General features: G+C 36.9%; 2 protein-coding genes across 2 annotated transcripts in view; one reads left to right on the forward strand and one right to left on the reverse strand.

Moving 5' to 3' along the window:
* rau (RA domain-containing protein rau) overlaps positions 1-18,797 on the reverse strand; it is a 125,073-nt gene that overhangs the window by 62,187 nt on the left and 44,089 nt on the right. The gene's annotated exons all lie outside the window — the stretch shown is intronic.
* Positions 32-4,485, forward strand: LOC141426924 (uncharacterized). The gene is made up of 3 exons (XM_074086198.1): positions 32-318; positions 634-1,549; positions 3,361-4,485. Exons 1-2 carry the CDS (start codon positions 162-164, stop codon positions 1,542-1,544), a joined length of 1,068 nt encoding a protein of 355 aa, XP_073942299.1. The 5' UTR covers positions 32-161; the 3' UTR covers positions 1,545-1,549; positions 3,361-4,485.

Here is an 18,797-nt window from a genome sequence, read left to right on the forward strand (position 1 = left end):
AGATATTCCCGCGCCCCGTGTTGGCACTTAGCATCTCCCGCGCGCCTCTGTCAGCTGTCATATTGTTTTGTTGTGCAAACAACTTCTGACGTGAGTTTTTTTCACTAAACCGAAAAATTGTTTAAATCGTTACAAATTGTGTTGTATTTTGGATTTCAACCATGCCAAAAAAGAGGTCACGTTCGCGATCTAGGGAAAGAGACCGAGAAGATCGAAAAACCAGTAAAAAACTGAAGTCAATGCAGGAACAAATTGATAACCTAACAAAATGCATGACGGAATTCATTAAAAACCAAAACAAGGAAAACATTGCTTCAGGTAAGGGAAATAATGGTGATTTTTTATATAAAGGTTACTCAAATGAATGTTCCATACGAACATCATTATTGTTGGGCAGCTCCACACGAGCGCGCTCAGTTCTATACGAACACAAGCTTGTAAATTTTTTCCTTTCGAAATACAAGCATTAATATCTGTAGGTATATGGCAGATATTGCCACAATCGAGCGAAGTTCAACAAGAACCAGCTCGTCTATGTACAAAAAGTACTTACTTTTACAAATTGCGTCATTACAAAAAAAATTGTAATACGTAATTATACCTACCTATATATTTCTTACTCATCACTTACAGATGTTATGGAGTCTAATGAAGACAATTTCAGTATATCAGAGAATAAAGACACTGACAAATCTCCAGTTAATTGTAATTTTCAAGTATCCAATATGGATACTATTATTACACCTGAAGAAAATTTTCAAGAGTCAGTTCAAGTGCCACAAGAATGGAATCAGGAATTCCTTGAAATGATGGGAGAAGAACTACCCTCTACGACTTCAACAACAAAGATTGATGATACAATCCAAAAACAGTGGTCTCACTGGATGACTAAAGGCTTGACAGATGAGACTCGAAAGGATCTTCTTAAAAAATATTCTAGAGAAGGGACCTTCCGTACAGAAGCACCCAAGGTCAACTTGGAAATAGTGAGTCATTTAACGGAGATAGCAAAAAAGAGAGATCAACACTTCACCGATACCCAAAACTGTGTGGGTACAAGCCTGATATCACTCGGGGCAGCAATCTCAATGTTGATGGAAAATCCTGAGGATGGAGTAGACCACATGCAACTTATGAAATATCTTTGGGACTCTGGAAAAATTTTGACAGACATTTTTCATCAACACTCAGTTGCGAGAAAGTCTTTTATCACACCAAACCTCGATAAAGACATTAAATCTACCCTTGAAGCAACAGATTCTGATGAATGGCTCTATGGTGTAAAGCTAAATGAGCAGGTAAAGGATGCCAAGAATATTAAGAAGGCTTCAGCTTCACTAAAGGCACCTGAAAAATCTTCAATCAAAAAAACCACCACCCAGGTAAACTGGAGAGGCCCGCCTGCGAAGCCCAGACAGGTGGGCTATTATCCACGGAGGCAATTCACCAACGTGAAGTTCAAACCGAAGCCATTCCAGACGAGATCTCAGAATCCAGGACGTTCAATGACTCAAAAACAAAACCGTCCTGCACCAAAGAAGTAAATAAGGTAAATTATACTGCAGGTAGACTGCAACATTTTGTAGACATGTGGAAAAATATTACATCTGATGACTTTATTTTAAATTGCATAAATGGATATGACATAACCTTCAAAAACTTACCATTTCAACTTCGAGAGCCAAGTCTCCCGAACTGGCCACCAGATGAATTTAAAAAAATTAAACTGGAAATTTCCTCACTTCTGTCTAAAGGAGCTATTGAAAGCTGTACAGAATGCGAGGGACAATTTGTGTCATCCTACTTCCTAGTCGCAAAACCAGATGGGTCTTATAGATTTATTATTAACTTACAAAAACTTAATGAGTTCATACAAACTTCTCATTTTAAAATGGAAGACCTTAGAGCAGCTAAAGACTTAATTTCTACAAATACATATATGGCAACATTAGACCTAAAAGATGCCTATTTTTTAGTCCCAATGAGTAAGAAAAGTAGGAAATACTTAAGATTTAGATTTAATGGTGTTTTATATCAATTCACATGTCTCCCATTTGGGTTATCAACCAGTCCTTATATTTTTACAAAAATCATGAAACCTGTTATGAATAATATACGCTTAAATGGCTGGTTATCATTAGTGTATTTAGATGATTTACTGTGCATTAGTGATACATACGAATCCTGCGATAGTAATGTAAAAAATATTATTATATTGTTAGAAAACTTAGGGCTTATAATAAATTATAACAAAAGCCAGACAAATCCAAGTAAAAGATGCAAATACCTTGGATTCTTTTTGGACTCGAAAAAATATTCAGTTGATTTACCAGATGATAAAAAGATCCAAATTAGAAATTTTATAAATCATTTTGAGTTAGGTAAAAAGTACAAAATCCGCCTTTTTGCCCAATTACTAGGAGTTTTAGTTGCAGCATCACATGGAGTTGAATATAGCAAAATATATTGTAAAAGACTAGAGAGAGCTAAATGGTTAGCATTAACTGTAAATAATGATAATTTCGAATGCTACATGAAGATTACTGATTATGTAATGGAAGATCTTGCTTGGTGGAACATTAATGTATTGACTGGTTCTAACCCCATACGGACTAAGAAATACAAAATAATTATAACTTCAGATGCATCTAGATCAGGCTGGGGCGCAGAATCCAATTCAATAATCACCCATGGATATTGGAGCCAGAGTGATAAAAAATTTCACATAAATTACCTTGAGCTTCTAGCCGCCTTTTTTGGACTCAAATGCTTTGCGTCAAAACTCAGCAACTGCGAAATTCTAATGCGGATAGACAATACTACAGCTATTGCTTACATTAATAAGGCCGGAGGTGTCAAATTTCCCCATTTAAGTGAATTAGCCCGTAAAATATGGCAGTGGTGTGAAAGTAGAAAAATATGGATAGTAGCTTCATACATTGCTTCAAAAGAAAACAAAGATGCAGATACTGCTTCTCGCAATACCAACTTAGACACAGAATGGGAGCTGGCCGAGAAATATTTTAAGCAAATCGTAAACAAGTTTGGTACCTGTAATATTGATCTATTCGCATCTAGAATTAACACCAAGTGCAAAACATTTTGCTCTCGTTTCCCTGATCCAGAAGCATCAGTAGTAGATGCTTTTACAATTTCATGGGAAAAAGAATATTTTTATGCTTTTCCCCCTTTTGCGATAATATTGCCAGTGTTAAGAAAAATTATTAATGATAAGGCAACGGGGATAGTAGTTGTACCGAATTGGCCCACACAAGCATGGTACCCAGTGTTTACATCACTTTTATGTGAGGCTCCCTTAGTATTAGGCCCTTCAAATAACCTATTACTTTCTCCTTGCAGGAGCAGAATACACCCTCTGTCCCACAAACTTTCTCTAGTGGTAGGGAAATTATCAGGGAGGCATACCTGAAAAAAGGAGTTCCTGAAATGTCTGTTGATTTTATTGTAGACTCAATATCACAATCCACCCTTAAGCAATATGAAGGATGTCTCAAAAAATGGGTACATTTTGCCACAAGAAATAAATATGACATATTTGATCCTACTAATACTAATATAATAGAGTTTTTGACAATGAGATTTAATGAGAATGCAAGTTATGGTACTTTAAACTCTTCAAGATCAGCAATCTCACTAATAGCAAAAAGAGATATATCTAATGATGTGATTATATCTAGATTTTTCAAGGGCATTTACAGAAGACGCCCTTCTAGACCTAAGTACTCTGAGACATGGAACATTGAACAGGTTTTAGAGTATATTGAAAATCAAGATGACTTAGAAAATCAAAACCTAAAAATTGTATCAGAGATTGCTACAACACTACTGGTTCTGGTTACAGCCCATAGATTGCAAACAATTTCCTTAATCAGTATAGATGAGATAATTATGAGTTCATCAGGGCTCCAAATTAAAATTCCTGATAGGATTAAGACATCAAAGCTAGGAAAAAATCAACCCTTACTTATAATTCCTTTTTACAGAGAACGCCCAAAAGTTTGTGTAGCCACCATAATTCTTCACTATTTAAAAATAACAGAACCAATTAGATCAGGAAATAAGAGACTATTTCTATCCTCAGTAAAACCTCACAAGCCGGTTAGTCCTCAGACAATTGGTCATTGGATCAAGTCTTTACTCAGTAAAGCAGGTATTGATACTGAAAAATTTAGCGCATACAGCACTAAACATGCCTCTGTGTCTACTGCCTATAGAAAAGGGATAGACATTGATACAATTAGGAGAACAGCTGGTTGGACAGATGGGTCAAGAACGTTCGCACGCTTCTATAACAGGCCTCTTACAGAACCAAATAATAAGTTCGCTATTAGCATTTTAACTAAAAATAATTAAGCGTTATAATGCATATAATATATGTTTTGTACTTGTTTTTAATTTTGAGCTTTGATTGTTATAATTATGAATAATTAATAAAAATGGAAATGTATGCCAAGTTTTAAAATATTTGTATCATTTAAATGTTAAAGAATACAAATACTTTTAAAGAACGCTCTATCACAGACTCTAAAAGTCTACATGTTATCTATCATCGAGAACGAGACGCGCAGTATAATTGTTCGATCAAACGAGCCCGCCGAAGGCGGGCGAAGTTCGATCGAAATTATACGAAGCGTCTCGTTCGAAGATGATCACTTCCCACCCATAAAGAGGAAGTTACATCTCAAATTAATATCGTAGTAAATAAACCCCCTCCCTGTAATCATCTCACATAAATCTGTGATATCGCTTAGTTACTCTGAAATATATGACAGCTGACAGAGGCGCGCGGGAGATGCTAAGTGCCAACACGGGGCGCGGGAATATCTTTCTAATTTAAAACTCTAAACGTTGTGAAGTTTAAACATACTTAACAGTACTACATGTTATCTATCATCTTCGAACGAGACGCTTCGTATAATTTCGATCGAACTTCGCCCGCCTTCGGCGGGCTCGTTTGATCGAACAATTATTATATCCCTGTGACGAAAGAGGCACTCGGCTCACCTCGCTTTATAAACGGCACACAAGTAGAACCCAAAATCATATTGCTCTCTTGCCCGCTTTAGTCTCAAATGAGCGAGAGGTAAATATGATTTTAGTCTACTTCCGAGTAGTCTATAGGTCCTTTGAACGCGAATGACGCACTTTGCGTTGTATTGACGCAGTTATTGTAGATAGTAAAACACAGTCAATACTATAGAGAATGGTAAATGTTATGACAATAAAATTGAAATTTTCCTGCTATGCTATTACCGCACTCGCGAAAACAATGTCAGCTTTCGTGTCACAATATTATTTCAGTATTTAAATTTATAAATGAAATATTACTGTGTAAAATAATTTATCTTTGGCTATTAAATTTGGATACAAGTAAATATTTATTTGATTTTCCTTATACATTTTTTTCATACTTACTTTAATTTATTTTGAATGCCAAATGTGGTGACGAAGACAAATTTTAAATTCTGGGTAGAGCTTAATTTGTGTTCTTTTGAATTCCATTTCCCTACGATTAACCTTCATGAATCCACACGATCAATCTTCATATTCTTGTATGTTTTTTTCGAAGTAGGTGTCATCAAAAGTAGCGCGATACTATACAATTTATGCATTTAACTTATCCTCAGACAGTCCCTTAATGTTCAAGCTCGTGGCCACGACAGAGACCATCAACTACGAAACAGTCAATCTCTATGTGTACCTATTTATCTATACCATTTGTAGTCTCTCGCGCATTCGGTGTTTTCAAACGATGTTACCTTGCATCACCTATTGGAAATTCAACCAAAACAAGTAAAATGGTTAAAACAAGATTGGAAGATGATCGCGATTACAGGTTTGAAGGGAAGTGTACTTGCCTAATGACATAGTTTCCTTCATTAAGTGTCACTAATGATGATGCTGGTAAGGTAATAAAATGGAAGTGTCGCTTTCGTTTGTTTAAGAACAGTGTCAAGGCGTTAGTAGAGTAGCTAAACTTGTTTAGTTGCTTTGTAATTAATTTACGCGCGTAGAGAAATTGCTATTGAAATTTGATTTAAAATATCCCGAATGACATAGAACTGCTATACATAATTCTGGAAATATCTGTTACATCTGTTACGTTACGTCGAAGATTTTTTTTGCCGTAATATTTGGTCGAATCATCGTTTCTCATAATTAAAATTGAACTGAAACTGGTGCAGCAAGAGCCTATTCACTCTAGCATATTAAATTACAGTAGATGCCTATCTTAAAGAAAACTTACAAAATAAATTTAAAAAGTAACTGTTATATGAAGATTTTCCTAAATATTTCATTTTTTAACAAGAAAATAATTATACCAAACTAATATTCGATCAAACGTTCCATTAGGACAATAAACATTCGACGAAAAAAACGTCTCAAATTTCCTCAATCACTGTGATTTAACAAGTATTTTAACACGCGCTTTTATCAAACCACAGTAGCTTCGTCACTCCGGCGCCACAGATATTAGCCAACAAAAGATGGCAATAAATCTTCCGACATCGCAGTAATGCATTCTAAGAACACCTGAGTCTGTCGTGATATAGGTATAATGGACTTGGTAAAATTCTAAGAACCAATAGGTAATTAAATGTCAACGAGTGCTGTATCTGGTGTAAGTAATTGTTGAACAATGTCTGAGAAAAAGACGCATATACCTACATACTTAATGCTGAAAAATCAATTGCATTTGGATACGAAGACTTAAAAAAACCCAGCCGCGGCAGGGATCGCGGACTAAGTATTCCGTACAGTCAAGTGCAAAGTTATCAACACGGCCAAAGTTACAAAAATTGACGACTTTATGCACTTAACATTAAGGACGTGTATATATATTTTTGTAACTTTTTGGCTGTGTCGATATCTTTGCACTTGACTGTACCAACTTTTAGATATATCAACATACATAAATATCCAGTGGGTTCCGTTTCCATCAGAGATGTGCGAGGACTGTGTTTTTCATGGACCAATGGAAATGCTTCATTCACCTAGCCTCGCTTCGCTCAGCTGTTTCCACCAGAGATGTCTGAGTATAACCCTGCGTCAACTAAAATGTGCGTGTGGGGTCGCACAAGCGTTCGTTTTTATGTGCCCGGCCCACTTCAGTTTCGCAATTCTTCGGGCTATGTCGGTAACCTTAGTTCTACTGCGGATATCATCATTTCTAATTCTATCCCGCAGGGAAACCCCGAGCATAGCCCTCTCCATAGCCCTCTGAGTGACTGAGTTTTCTAATGAGGCCCATCGTTAGCGCCCACGTCTCAGATCCGTATGTCATCACTGGCAACACACACTGGCAGGGCCTCTTGCTCGCAGGACTGATGACCGATGGGGTCAGAAGGTTCTCGAATGGCGTCCGCCGACCGGGAGACGAGCTGTCGGTAGGCCTCCAACAAGATGGAGCGACGACTTGGTTAAGATCACGGGATCGCGGTGGATGCGGAAAGCACAAGACCGGTCGGAGTGGAGAGCCTTGGGGGAGGCTTATGTCCAGCAGTGGACATCTTTCAGCTGACATGATGATGATTTGTTCTTATAGCGGCAACAGAAAAAACTTCTGTATAAATTTCAGCCATCTAGACTATTCTTGAGATACAGCCCTGTGACGGACGGACGGACGGACAGTGTAGCGACTTTTATATGGTTTCGTTAGTAACCCTTCGGCTACAGAACCCTTAAAGATATGAAAAAAAAACTCCTTCTTTACTCCCAAATTTTGTAACTACCCCGCATAAGTGCAAATTCGAACTTCGTTATGTTGCCGTCCCGCTGACGCTTATGTCATTTAATACGCGAGTGAAAGCGACGGTGCGATACGAACTTCGATTTTCGAATTTCGTAGTAGCCCCCCAGGAAACGCGGCGGAATGAATCACGCGCAGATCCGCGAGTGATCTACGCCAATTAGAGCACTGGTGCGTGACGTCACGGCTGCTCGGCCAATGAGGGCTAGGCCCTTGGTTACTTAAAAGTCTGCATGCAATTGAGAAGTTACTTTGGAATCGAATAGTGGTCTACAGAGGCTATGAATATGACTCGAGTGCAAAAATATGGACTTATCTAACTCTTCAAAAATATGTATATCACAGACTCTTAGCCCGACGTAACAATTAAGGCTGTGATAACATATCTTTGAGTGGTTCGAATAGGTATACATATATTTTTGCATTTGACTGTACTTTGCGAGTACATTCGTTCATATGTTTATTGTAAAAATTTCTGAGTTGGATAGTTATGAAAAGCAATTTAATGGGTAGAGTAGAATCGTAGAATTTATGTAGGTTAACTTTTTTAATAAGTACTAAATAGACAATTAATTAAAGGCTAATAGTTTAGAACATAAAAGACCATTAAAGTTTAACATTGGCTACGTAATAAATAAACATCGCAAGCGTACATTCGGCCTAGCGCAAGGTCGGCACTTCACAATACGCATAAAGATATAACTCGAAGAGAAACACATTCGAATTAGAACCCAAACTGTAAACAACTAAACTTAAATTAAAATGTGTTACGGAGTGAGTTATGCCTTTTTAAATTCTGTTTGTGACACCAACTTAATTGTGCAGTTAAGTGTAGAGCCACTGTAGAATAACTAACACTAAGTTATTAGAAGTTTTAAATTTGAACACATGTAAATATAACTTTGTGCATTACTATTAACTAATTGACGTAATAGTAATGAGTTCTGTGCATTATGTTTTATGTTCCGTGTATAATCTGTATTGTTACTTTTACAACCAACTCGCTCTTGAAACCCGATAAATTATGAAAGATGACCATCGGGGTAGAGACTTGAAACTAAATTAGATACGAAAACGCGAACTCCAACCAATACGATCCTCTAATTGAAAGACCAGAGGCTAAGGAACAAGAAAGAACTGACAACTAAGCTAACAATTAAAATAAGTTAAGATATGATCAAATAATGTGCAGTACAAAATAACAAGAGGTGAAATGTTTTACAAAAATTATACTGTAACACGTGTTGCCTGCACTAGTGCAACTAAGGTTACTTTGCGTATTAAATTTTATGCGTGGTTTGTAGGCATACATTTAATTAAAACGTATAAAATGTCTTACAATGCGATTGACGCAGCTGATATACGTTTGATCCGTCTCGTAGTTTATAAATAAGTCACGACTAATAGGGTCTACGTCAGGGTCAATCGTACTAAGAATTTATATCCTACTCTTACAAATGCTAACACATAAGTAATCGTTTCAAATAAGTCTGCAAATGTTCGCTAATAACAATAAAAATAACTGAAAGAATAATAAAAAAAATTGTAGTACCGAATATTTTAATTAAATTATTATTTTTATCTAATAACGATTTTAACAAGAAAAAGGTTGTATTTGGCTTCTGCACTACCACACGTGAAATATAGTTACACTATACTCGTAGTTACATTATAGTTAAGGAAAAATGAGATACATGTGCAAAGGCAAACTTCTCCCTTTAATTGATCTCCAACAGGCAATTTTTGAATCGGTGAGAAGAGCATTTAGATCAAGATATATTGTCACTCAGATCCAATCCAACTATAACAAATACCATACACAATGGTATTTCAAACTCTACACGATTTCATTCTCGAAGCTTAAGTGAGCACACAACAATGTAGAGGTATCTTCTTTTATAATGCTTCATACTGGAGGAGCAAGGTAAAAAGGTCGTAGTTCATTCTTCACTCAATAGATGACTCTGAATCTACTCTTTCCTTGGCAGAGGTCTCTTTCTACTTTTCTGTAATAGTTAAGCAGTAACTTGGAATTCCGATCTTATTTATGCGCCCGCGCACGCGCGGCCTCGCGTTCTAGGAAACTCCGGTTGCACAAGCCAGAGACACTGTTGACGTATTATTTTGAACGTCCAAGTCTAAGTAGCTTGACAACTTTCGAGGTGATAACCTGAAAAACCTTTGCAGGATTACTTGCTGTTTTAATATAGACTTCATCCACACGCACATTCTCCAAATGTAATAAAATATTTCACGCCTCACCAGTAATTAAATAAGATTTCTTTCGAAGTAGGTGTATCATAAACATTTGAAGTGTATCGCAGACATTTGCTATTATAAGTGCAATAAAACTTAAGCAGTTTTTGGTATAAATTTCATGTTTAATACAAGTTTTTTATGCTGACTGTACTTTTTGTTGACTGTACTCGCATTGTTACCCAAACTACATTTGCATACCAAATTGCAAGTCGATGCCATTAATCCGTTGAAAAGTTCCGTCCTGCGGAGTCAAGCCTGACCGGACTACCAGAATATCACTGCCAGATTATTGTTACTGTCACGTAATTTACATAACTACTTATACCCAATCCGACTACTAGAAGAGGGTCAAATTTAACTTGCAAGATTTGACCCGCACATACTTACATAGATAGATACATACCTACACAAGATACATTGCAAGTTAAATAAAAGCTTTTAAAAAATATTAGAATCAGAAACAGAATCGTCATAAATTACACAGTCTTATTTTGGTCACATCTAACAACAATAGCAAACGCCACTACAAAATCGAAACATAATAAACAGGACACAAAATGATCGTATCATGGACAGGGGAAACCCTTCAAACCCACCGACCATAACCAACCTGTTATTGCGGACTTAAAATGGTACATTAATATCCAAATAGGAACTTTGGAACAACCCGGTCACACTACAGCAAGTGCATATCCGGGTGGACTTCCGGAAGGGCCAATTGAGCTCATTGCAGATGGGGGGGCCCTTTGCTATCCGGGCTGGTGATGGGGACGCGTCGATGGAGTTATCGATAACTGGTGAATATGCTCGACATCATTGATCGACAAGTCTCGCGATCACGAGGGTCTTGCGAGCTAGAGCTTGTACTATTACTTATTTATTATTTTTTATTGGGTCTGAAGCAGCTTGTGGTGTTTTCGGTGGAAAAATATACCTGCAGTTTATTTTAAATGAAAAAATGACGGGAAAGCATACGAAAAATATTGGAATAAAATTAAATATTATAATATATTTTGAGAAAAAGTTTAGGGTGACACTCTTTCCCGGCCCGGATAACACCGACATGGAAACACCGGCCCTGTTTTTTGTGTACACGCCCATAGAAACTGACAGGAGCTTCTATGGGCGTGTACACGAAAAACAGGGTCGGTATTTCCATCCCGGTATTATCCGGCGGGAAAGAGTGTCACCCAAAGTTTATTCTATTTGCGAATTATTCACCATTTTTGAGAAAAGCTTTATATTAGTCTCGGCTGGAATAGCAATTGCTGGCTTCGTATTAGTTAATAATACTCATACTCAGCCAGCAATTGCCTATTTCCAGGCCACGACAATAATCTACTATTAAGGCTGTGTTTCCGCGAAAGATACGCGAAGATGTGTTGCGAGGAATGTGTTATTCATTAACCAATAGAAACGCTTAATTTATGTATGTATTTACCTATCCTCGCACAGCACATCTCTGGTGAAAACACCCGAGCGGAGCGAGACGAGGTAAATGAAGCGTTTCTATTGGTTCATGAAAAAACACATTCCTCGCACATCTCTGGTGGAAATGAAGCCTAAAGCTAATTTTTTACTTTTATTAAACTAAATTCAGATCTAAAACTGTTAATTCGTGAGTAATATGTAAAAAGCATTTAAACGAGTTATTTTTATAAAGCTTTCAATACATAATCAAAAATCATCATCATCATCATATCAGCTGCAGGACGTCCTTCGTTAGACATAAAGATTCCCCCATAGACCAACAGTTCCTTCATACATAATTAATCAAAAAACCTTACGCGGCTATTTATTTTTACAACAGAAATAAATTTAAAAGCTAACATTTACTTTTAAATATTGTGAAATTGCTAAATTCAAAACACGACTCAACGTTGACGTTAAGGAAAATGGACACAAAATTCTGTACAACTATTACTTTTCCGTCATTCTATTGTTCGGTAGACGTCTAAATATTTACTTACAATCGGAGGCATGTTTTATTTAACACCATGTATTCGCCATTGTAAAGTTATCGACAATAATCGGCCCGCCCCTAACGTTAGACATAATACAACAATGGCGGCGAAGTTACACAAGCTGCGTAGACGCACGCGGGGTTATCGATCGATCTGCTACTGAACTGGCTTAACAAGAACTAAAGTAGTCCATCGATATTATATCAATGCTGTAGTGGATAATGGTAAATGGTAAACAGTGTTCTTTGTAACTCTAGCGGTCACGGTTAGGTTACTGCAATCCCATCTCATCTCCGACCCACTAACGTTCCACTCTTAGGCGCATGCCTCCTCTTAGTATAAGAGGACTTGAGCCATAGCTGTGTGTAATTAGTACCGGAATACGCCCTCTAATTAATGTAAGCATTATGTAAGACTATAACGCCTATTTTTTGTATCTAAAGGAAATATTAAAGACAAGAATTAAGTAGTACCTACACCCTTTTTTCTGCTGTGGACATCTAAAAATAACTATCGCTTAACACAATTTATACCCATTGAACTAATTACCACTAAAAAACGCAAATTTTCAAAGGCCATTTGATAAGAAAGGATGCAATTAGGACCCTTAAACTAATTGAAGAAAGGAAGCTACTTATTCGTCAGAGGACACTGACAATGTACCTACTCGTATTGTTACTAATTAATCTTAAAGTGAGTCTTCCGCCATCGATTTTATCTCCACTACAGGTACCTATACCTCTATTAAAGTACCTACACTGAAAGTACTATTGTATGTACTGATCGTCATCATCATGATTATCCCGATTATAAAACGTGTTATGTTTAATTTCCGTTAACTTTAAGGGAACATAATAACTAATCAAATGATGTTTATATCTGTAAGAATGCATCTGTCGAAATTAAGTGAAATAAAGAAACAAGTTTGTCCGATGCTGCTGGGCACAAATCTCATCTCAGAATGATGGTTTGGACTTAGTTGCCACGCGGGCCCAGTGAAGATTGGGAACTGCGCACACACCATCGAATTCACAGGTCTGTACTTTTACAAGACTCTTTTACAAGCTCGTGGTAAAGCTCACACATGAATTCTCTCCTTGAGAGATCTAGATCAAATCAATAGGCAACCACGGCAATTACGCAGCTATTTTTCCATACCCGACCAATTCGTTATCTGTTCTAAGAATGGATGGTGCAACTGGGTTACTACGAGTATTGTTGCTACAATCAGCGCGTGCGCTTTGATGTATACTAATGTTACTGAAACTTACATAACCAGGAACTATCTGTTTTGATGTTTACATTGTAGCTTGATAACTGATATCTTGCAAGGGTTATTGTCTGATACGAAGATAGACTAAGACATGTCGATTATTAAACATGTTTCTCTAATATTGGTCTATGATATCAACCACTGTCTGATTCATTTATTGTGTTTTTATTGACTGATTGATTTTCTGATTTTCTGACTGTACTTATATCTCGTAATTAACCTCGTGTTTTATGGTTTGAATGTTCGAAATTCTAAAAGCGTCTCGCAAGAATGATTTGACACTTTGCTCCCTTGCTGAAAAACAAAACTAACTCGTTAAGCTTTACAACTGTAAATTCACAATGCCAGTTGCTCTTTGTCTAATGATGATGCTTGTCATTATTTATTTCATAGAAAACAGGCTGTTAGCATCCCGGAGAATAAAATAGATTTCTTGGATATTAAGTCATTACAACCAAATATAGGGACTTCGTACAGTATGAGACACTGGTTTACCATGAACTGTATAGAATTAATAGCAACTAACAAAGTACTGGCTAATCATAGGAACGTGATGGTTAGTCACCGTACAATCACCACATTGCAAACATGTGGTACAATCACTCAGTAGGAATCTTGAGGGCAATTACTTCAATCTGACTGCACTAGGGACAACTAGGTTAATTTAAATCCCAGTTAAGATGGTATCTTACTAAATAGAACATCTCAGTAAGGGCCTCTTCTACTATTCTCTGTTAAGTTAGTGTTGTTTTATGTGACAGATATTGATAACGCCGTCTTTGTTCATTATGCTCGATTAAATAGAGAGAAAGAAAGAAGAAAGGTCGGGTCAGGAGTACTCTAAACCGACGTGCATGCATGAAAAGATTGATGAATGTAGAGGAAGCGAGAGTTGTATGCCAGAATCGTAGCAAGTGGAAGGATGTAGTCTCTGCCTACTTCGTTGGGAAAGAGGCGTGTTTTTATGTATGTATGTATGTAAATAGAGAAGTCGATTGGAAATAATAAGTGACGACAGGGCTGTTAAGACAAGACCCTGGAAGTACATTTTGTGGAAGAAGATTTCAAGGGCATAGGCTAGAAATCATCTTGGAGAAAGAAAGCCATGGATAGACTAAATGGAGGAAAATCATTGACGAAGCCAAGAGTTGTAGCACCGCGGGAGAAAGAGAGAAATAGAGACGGCGTCACAAAGTGTCACAGAAAGTAACAGAAACAAATAAAATTGGAAATGGAATATCGATATTCCATTTATTTTAACATGGACCCCCGCAATGAATCTATACAATATTGAAAGTAAGAGAAACTTTAATAAACATACTTGACACTTCAATAAAATAAATTATAAAGATATTTTGACTTTGGCTTTGCAAAAAACGACAACCCAGCCAATAGCAAAGTCAATTTATACCGCGTAAGATCGGAAGGGCCTTGTTTCATAGTACATCGGGATGCGTCAGCGTCGGCGGTTACGTCACTGACGCACGTGTAGTCATGTCATCCCCGTTGGTATCGCATGCGCGTTCTCAAACCTCAATAACGAAAGCGTGCATCGCGTAGTGGTCATTGGTCATGCGTTCATGTAAAGTATAATATTGTAAGTATAATTTTATTAGTATAGATTTTTAAATCACGCACCAGTTTTTAGCTTCGTCAGCAGATTTTATGGAAAAAAATTGAATGATCGTTTTGACATTTGGAATCATCGCTAGAAAGCGCTTTCCGAATTGTGTTAATAAAGTTGTATAACGGTTACATAAAGACAAATATCGGATTGCCTAGATCATTACATTACTTTATCAGCGCCGGCGCGGGCGCACTGCCATAGAACACGTAATACGCAGTAGCGAGTAAAGCTCAGGTATACCAACGACGTTAGAGTTTAGACAGCCAAATTTATTTTTAATATCCGCTAGAGTTTTTTTTAATAATAAGTCCATACCGATAATAAAAGAAATAAAAAATCCACTCTCCTTCTAGTAGTCCATGTATTTCTAAACGAAAGTATCTCTGGAGAGATCCCGTGAGAATGGGCAGCAGCACTCTCTATTCTATTGCCAACTAAGAACTACGGTATCTTCCGTACTACAGCACTGTAGTGTTTGAAGACCAGGGGAAACCACCGCACCATTTTCCCAAGAAAGTCGTCCTGAAGTTTCAATACTGATCTTCAACCAACGCACGGCTACGACGACACGACATTATTATGTAGCTGTTAATACCCTGGAATTGAGTTATTATAATCGAGATAATAACCAAGTCGTTTATAGGTGAATTGCAAAAAATTTGTACATAGTTAATGGATTTAGTTAAGAAAGCTTAATTGATTCCTTTGTGTTACGAAAGTTACCCATATAGTTTGTATGACTAACTTTCGTAACACAAAGAAATCATTTAGGTTTTCTTAAATAAAGCCCTTAACTATGTACAATTTTTTGCAATTCACGCTTATACTTCTGTTTCCATTTGTATTGTGGTGTTCACAGCGTAGGCTGCTCCTGCGCAATCCACACCATTTGATACGCCATCTCTTTGTTCGTCATTAGACGTAAATAGAGTGTGGGCGGTATGTTATACCGTTACAATTTTTGGCCACTTGGCTGACGTTTACAGCTACTGTGGCTATCAAATTATGCTTCGAATAGGATTGAGTTACGGCGATTAATTGGCTAAGATTACGAATGTGTCATAAAATTACCTTAGCCGGATTACTTCAGCAGATGGTTGGTGACGGCGCTTTTTTGTACCTACGAGTATGTAATATAATTAAATTTAACGGCGCTATATTTATCGGCGGTTTTTTTTTATACATAAATGAAAATAGTAAATTGTACGGTCAAGGACTTTATTTAATTCATGAGCCACCAAAGTGAAAGGAAAAGTCATTACGATTTTCCTTGTTAATTAATGCGATGTCACTATGACGTTTACTGTGAAATGGTTCCATGGTGGCTCATGGCGGTCCTTTACACAGCGAGAGCATAAAACGAGCCATTCTATACGAAACTGAACCAGTTACCTGATACAATGAGATACACCTTTGGCCTCATCTGCACTTAAGATAGAATTCAATCACGGCCAGTTATATGTACCACCCTAAAGTTGATAATCGTTTGCATGTCATAAAACAATAAGGCCAATAGACGTGTCCGTCAACTTGAAAGTTCGACTTTAGCGACATATTCATTTGATAGGAACTTGTTTAAAAATCGATACACCACTTATTTTGCTGATGGTACAAGAAAAGAAAACTTTCGTCGGGGGGAAAATGCTAAATGAATACTTGAGTTTTACAAGTCTCCTTTTCACTTCGATCGCGAGGAAATAAAGTAGCAACAGTGGAAACAATTTTTCATTTTCTAAGTAACTTTTATTTTTAATGCATTGCTATATTTATATATTTTTTGTTTTTTTTTTAATTAGTAATATAAATTACGAATAATTAAGAAAAATATTCAAACTTCTTGACGAAAATTCGACTCGAGCATAAAAAGTAATTTTATGCAGCCTATAGATCCAGCATAAATACCAAGTTTACGCGCATGAGTAGAACGTATGTTTACATAGCTACAAGGTAATTATTAACACTTTAATATTTTAGTCACATTATTATCACATGTTGAAAATTTCACCGATCCGTATGGTCGTAGAAAGCACATTAAACGGCGGAAACGTCACACGTCCGGCGTGCGCGCATAGATCATAATCACGCAATTACTGCGCTTCCGGTAAACAATGCCGAGGTGAATTACTATAGTTACAGGTGACCTTTGTTGGCTTCACTCAAGTCTAATCCATGACTTTAGCGTAGATTTTAACGCCTCCGTGCATGTTGAAGTGTAATTTAACATTATTGTAATTGTCAATTATGAAAGATTGATGGTCTGGTGTAAATTCCAACGTTTTCTCTTTTGATATGTGTTAAGGGAATAGAACAAAGTAGGAAAATGAGAGGTATTTCATACAGATAGTAGAACCATAATACTAATTTATTTCTTGTGGACGCCACAGCAAAAAGTATCTTCTTGAAGTTGCTCCTCGTTATCTCTTGTTGTATATGAATAAATAACCTAACTTACAAAATAAAAGTTGAAAACCCTAAGCTTGAAATTGTCATTTCAAACGTCAATAACCAAAAAATGGCAGAACGAATTTTAATAAAACATAGCTAAAAACCATCGCAAGAAAACTGGCTTTGACGTGAAAAACTGTGCCGAAATCGGTCAATCCGTTGGAGAGCTATCATGCTGCAGACAGATATTGGCGTCAAACTTATAGCACTTTTTGCGTCCGGGTTCAAAATGTCCTCTTCCAACTGTTCTCAAAATCAACACATTGAAAAGAAGCCACAGGAAATTTGTATATTTTTTCTAACACATCTCAAAATGCATTTCGCATCTCAGACAATGGGCGATCAACGAAAATAAATATCTAACAATGCGGGCAAGTTGCAGGATGCACATGTTGCCGTGGGAACATGTGAAGCTGCAGACGGTCACACATTTAGCTTCATTTAAACTGCGAGAATATCCTGTGATTCTATTTACATTGCGGGGTCAGAAACGGTAAACTTATAACTCGTCGATTATTGTACCGCAATGTACCGCATCTCGCACAGTATTCCCGCGCAACGTCTAAATTAGGTTATACTATGCCATTTAGTAGCAGTCGAAAGTAAACCTTACGTCTATAAAGTTAGAAGTCAGTGGTGACCACATTGTTTTGGTGTTAAACAATGTTTTGAGGCCGCTGTGAACTTTAAAGCTTGAAGAGGCTGATTTATGTGTAACAAATGGACCGAATTTCTCAACTTGTATGGTAAAGGATATTAAATGTGATCAGTATTAATTTCTGTTTTGCGTGTTGGATGTTTTAAATCTTTTTAGTTTTTATCCATAGTAGCGTTTAATTAAAGGTCTACTTTTGTAGCTGTAGCAATTAAACTTCTGTCACATTTTTTGCTTTAGTATATTTTCTTTGATTCTATAACAAAACTGTTCATCATCAACAAAATATTTTAAAAGTTGCAGTTTTGTCGGTGTAATAATGCCACGAATCTATTTTTTCCTAAAGCCTTTGTCATTATGAACCTGCGCTATATGTAGGCAGATCTCTTTAATTTGTATCCATTCAAGGTTACAAAAAAACGTTATCTTTTTCAATAATTCACATGATTATTTTCCCGATCCCGTTGTGATCGCATGATTTGCTAATCATTAGTAAAGAAACTTCATGAGAAAGATCAAAGAATCGGGGGCGTGTGCGCCATTGTTGAATTGTAAAAAGTGCCATCTAGCGGCGGGAAGCCGAACTCGCGTGTCAAGGCGACGCGGGGGTTGTTAGATAGAATTTAATTACACGACATTGTAATTATTTGATAGGATTGACATCTTGATTGGTCGATGCACGCAAGTGCATGGTACGGAGTGACTCACGAATGGCAAATGCCTACGAATTAAATATTAGATGGATGTATCTTGGTAAATAACTGTTGTAAGTGAGAGACGAAATTTGAACTAAACATAGATAA

This window comes from Choristoneura fumiferana, chromosome 3, assembly GCF_025370935.1.
Source record: "Choristoneura fumiferana chromosome 3, NRCan_CFum_1, whole genome shotgun sequence".
Lineage (NCBI taxonomy): Eukaryota > Metazoa > Arthropoda > Insecta > Lepidoptera > Tortricidae > Choristoneura > Choristoneura fumiferana.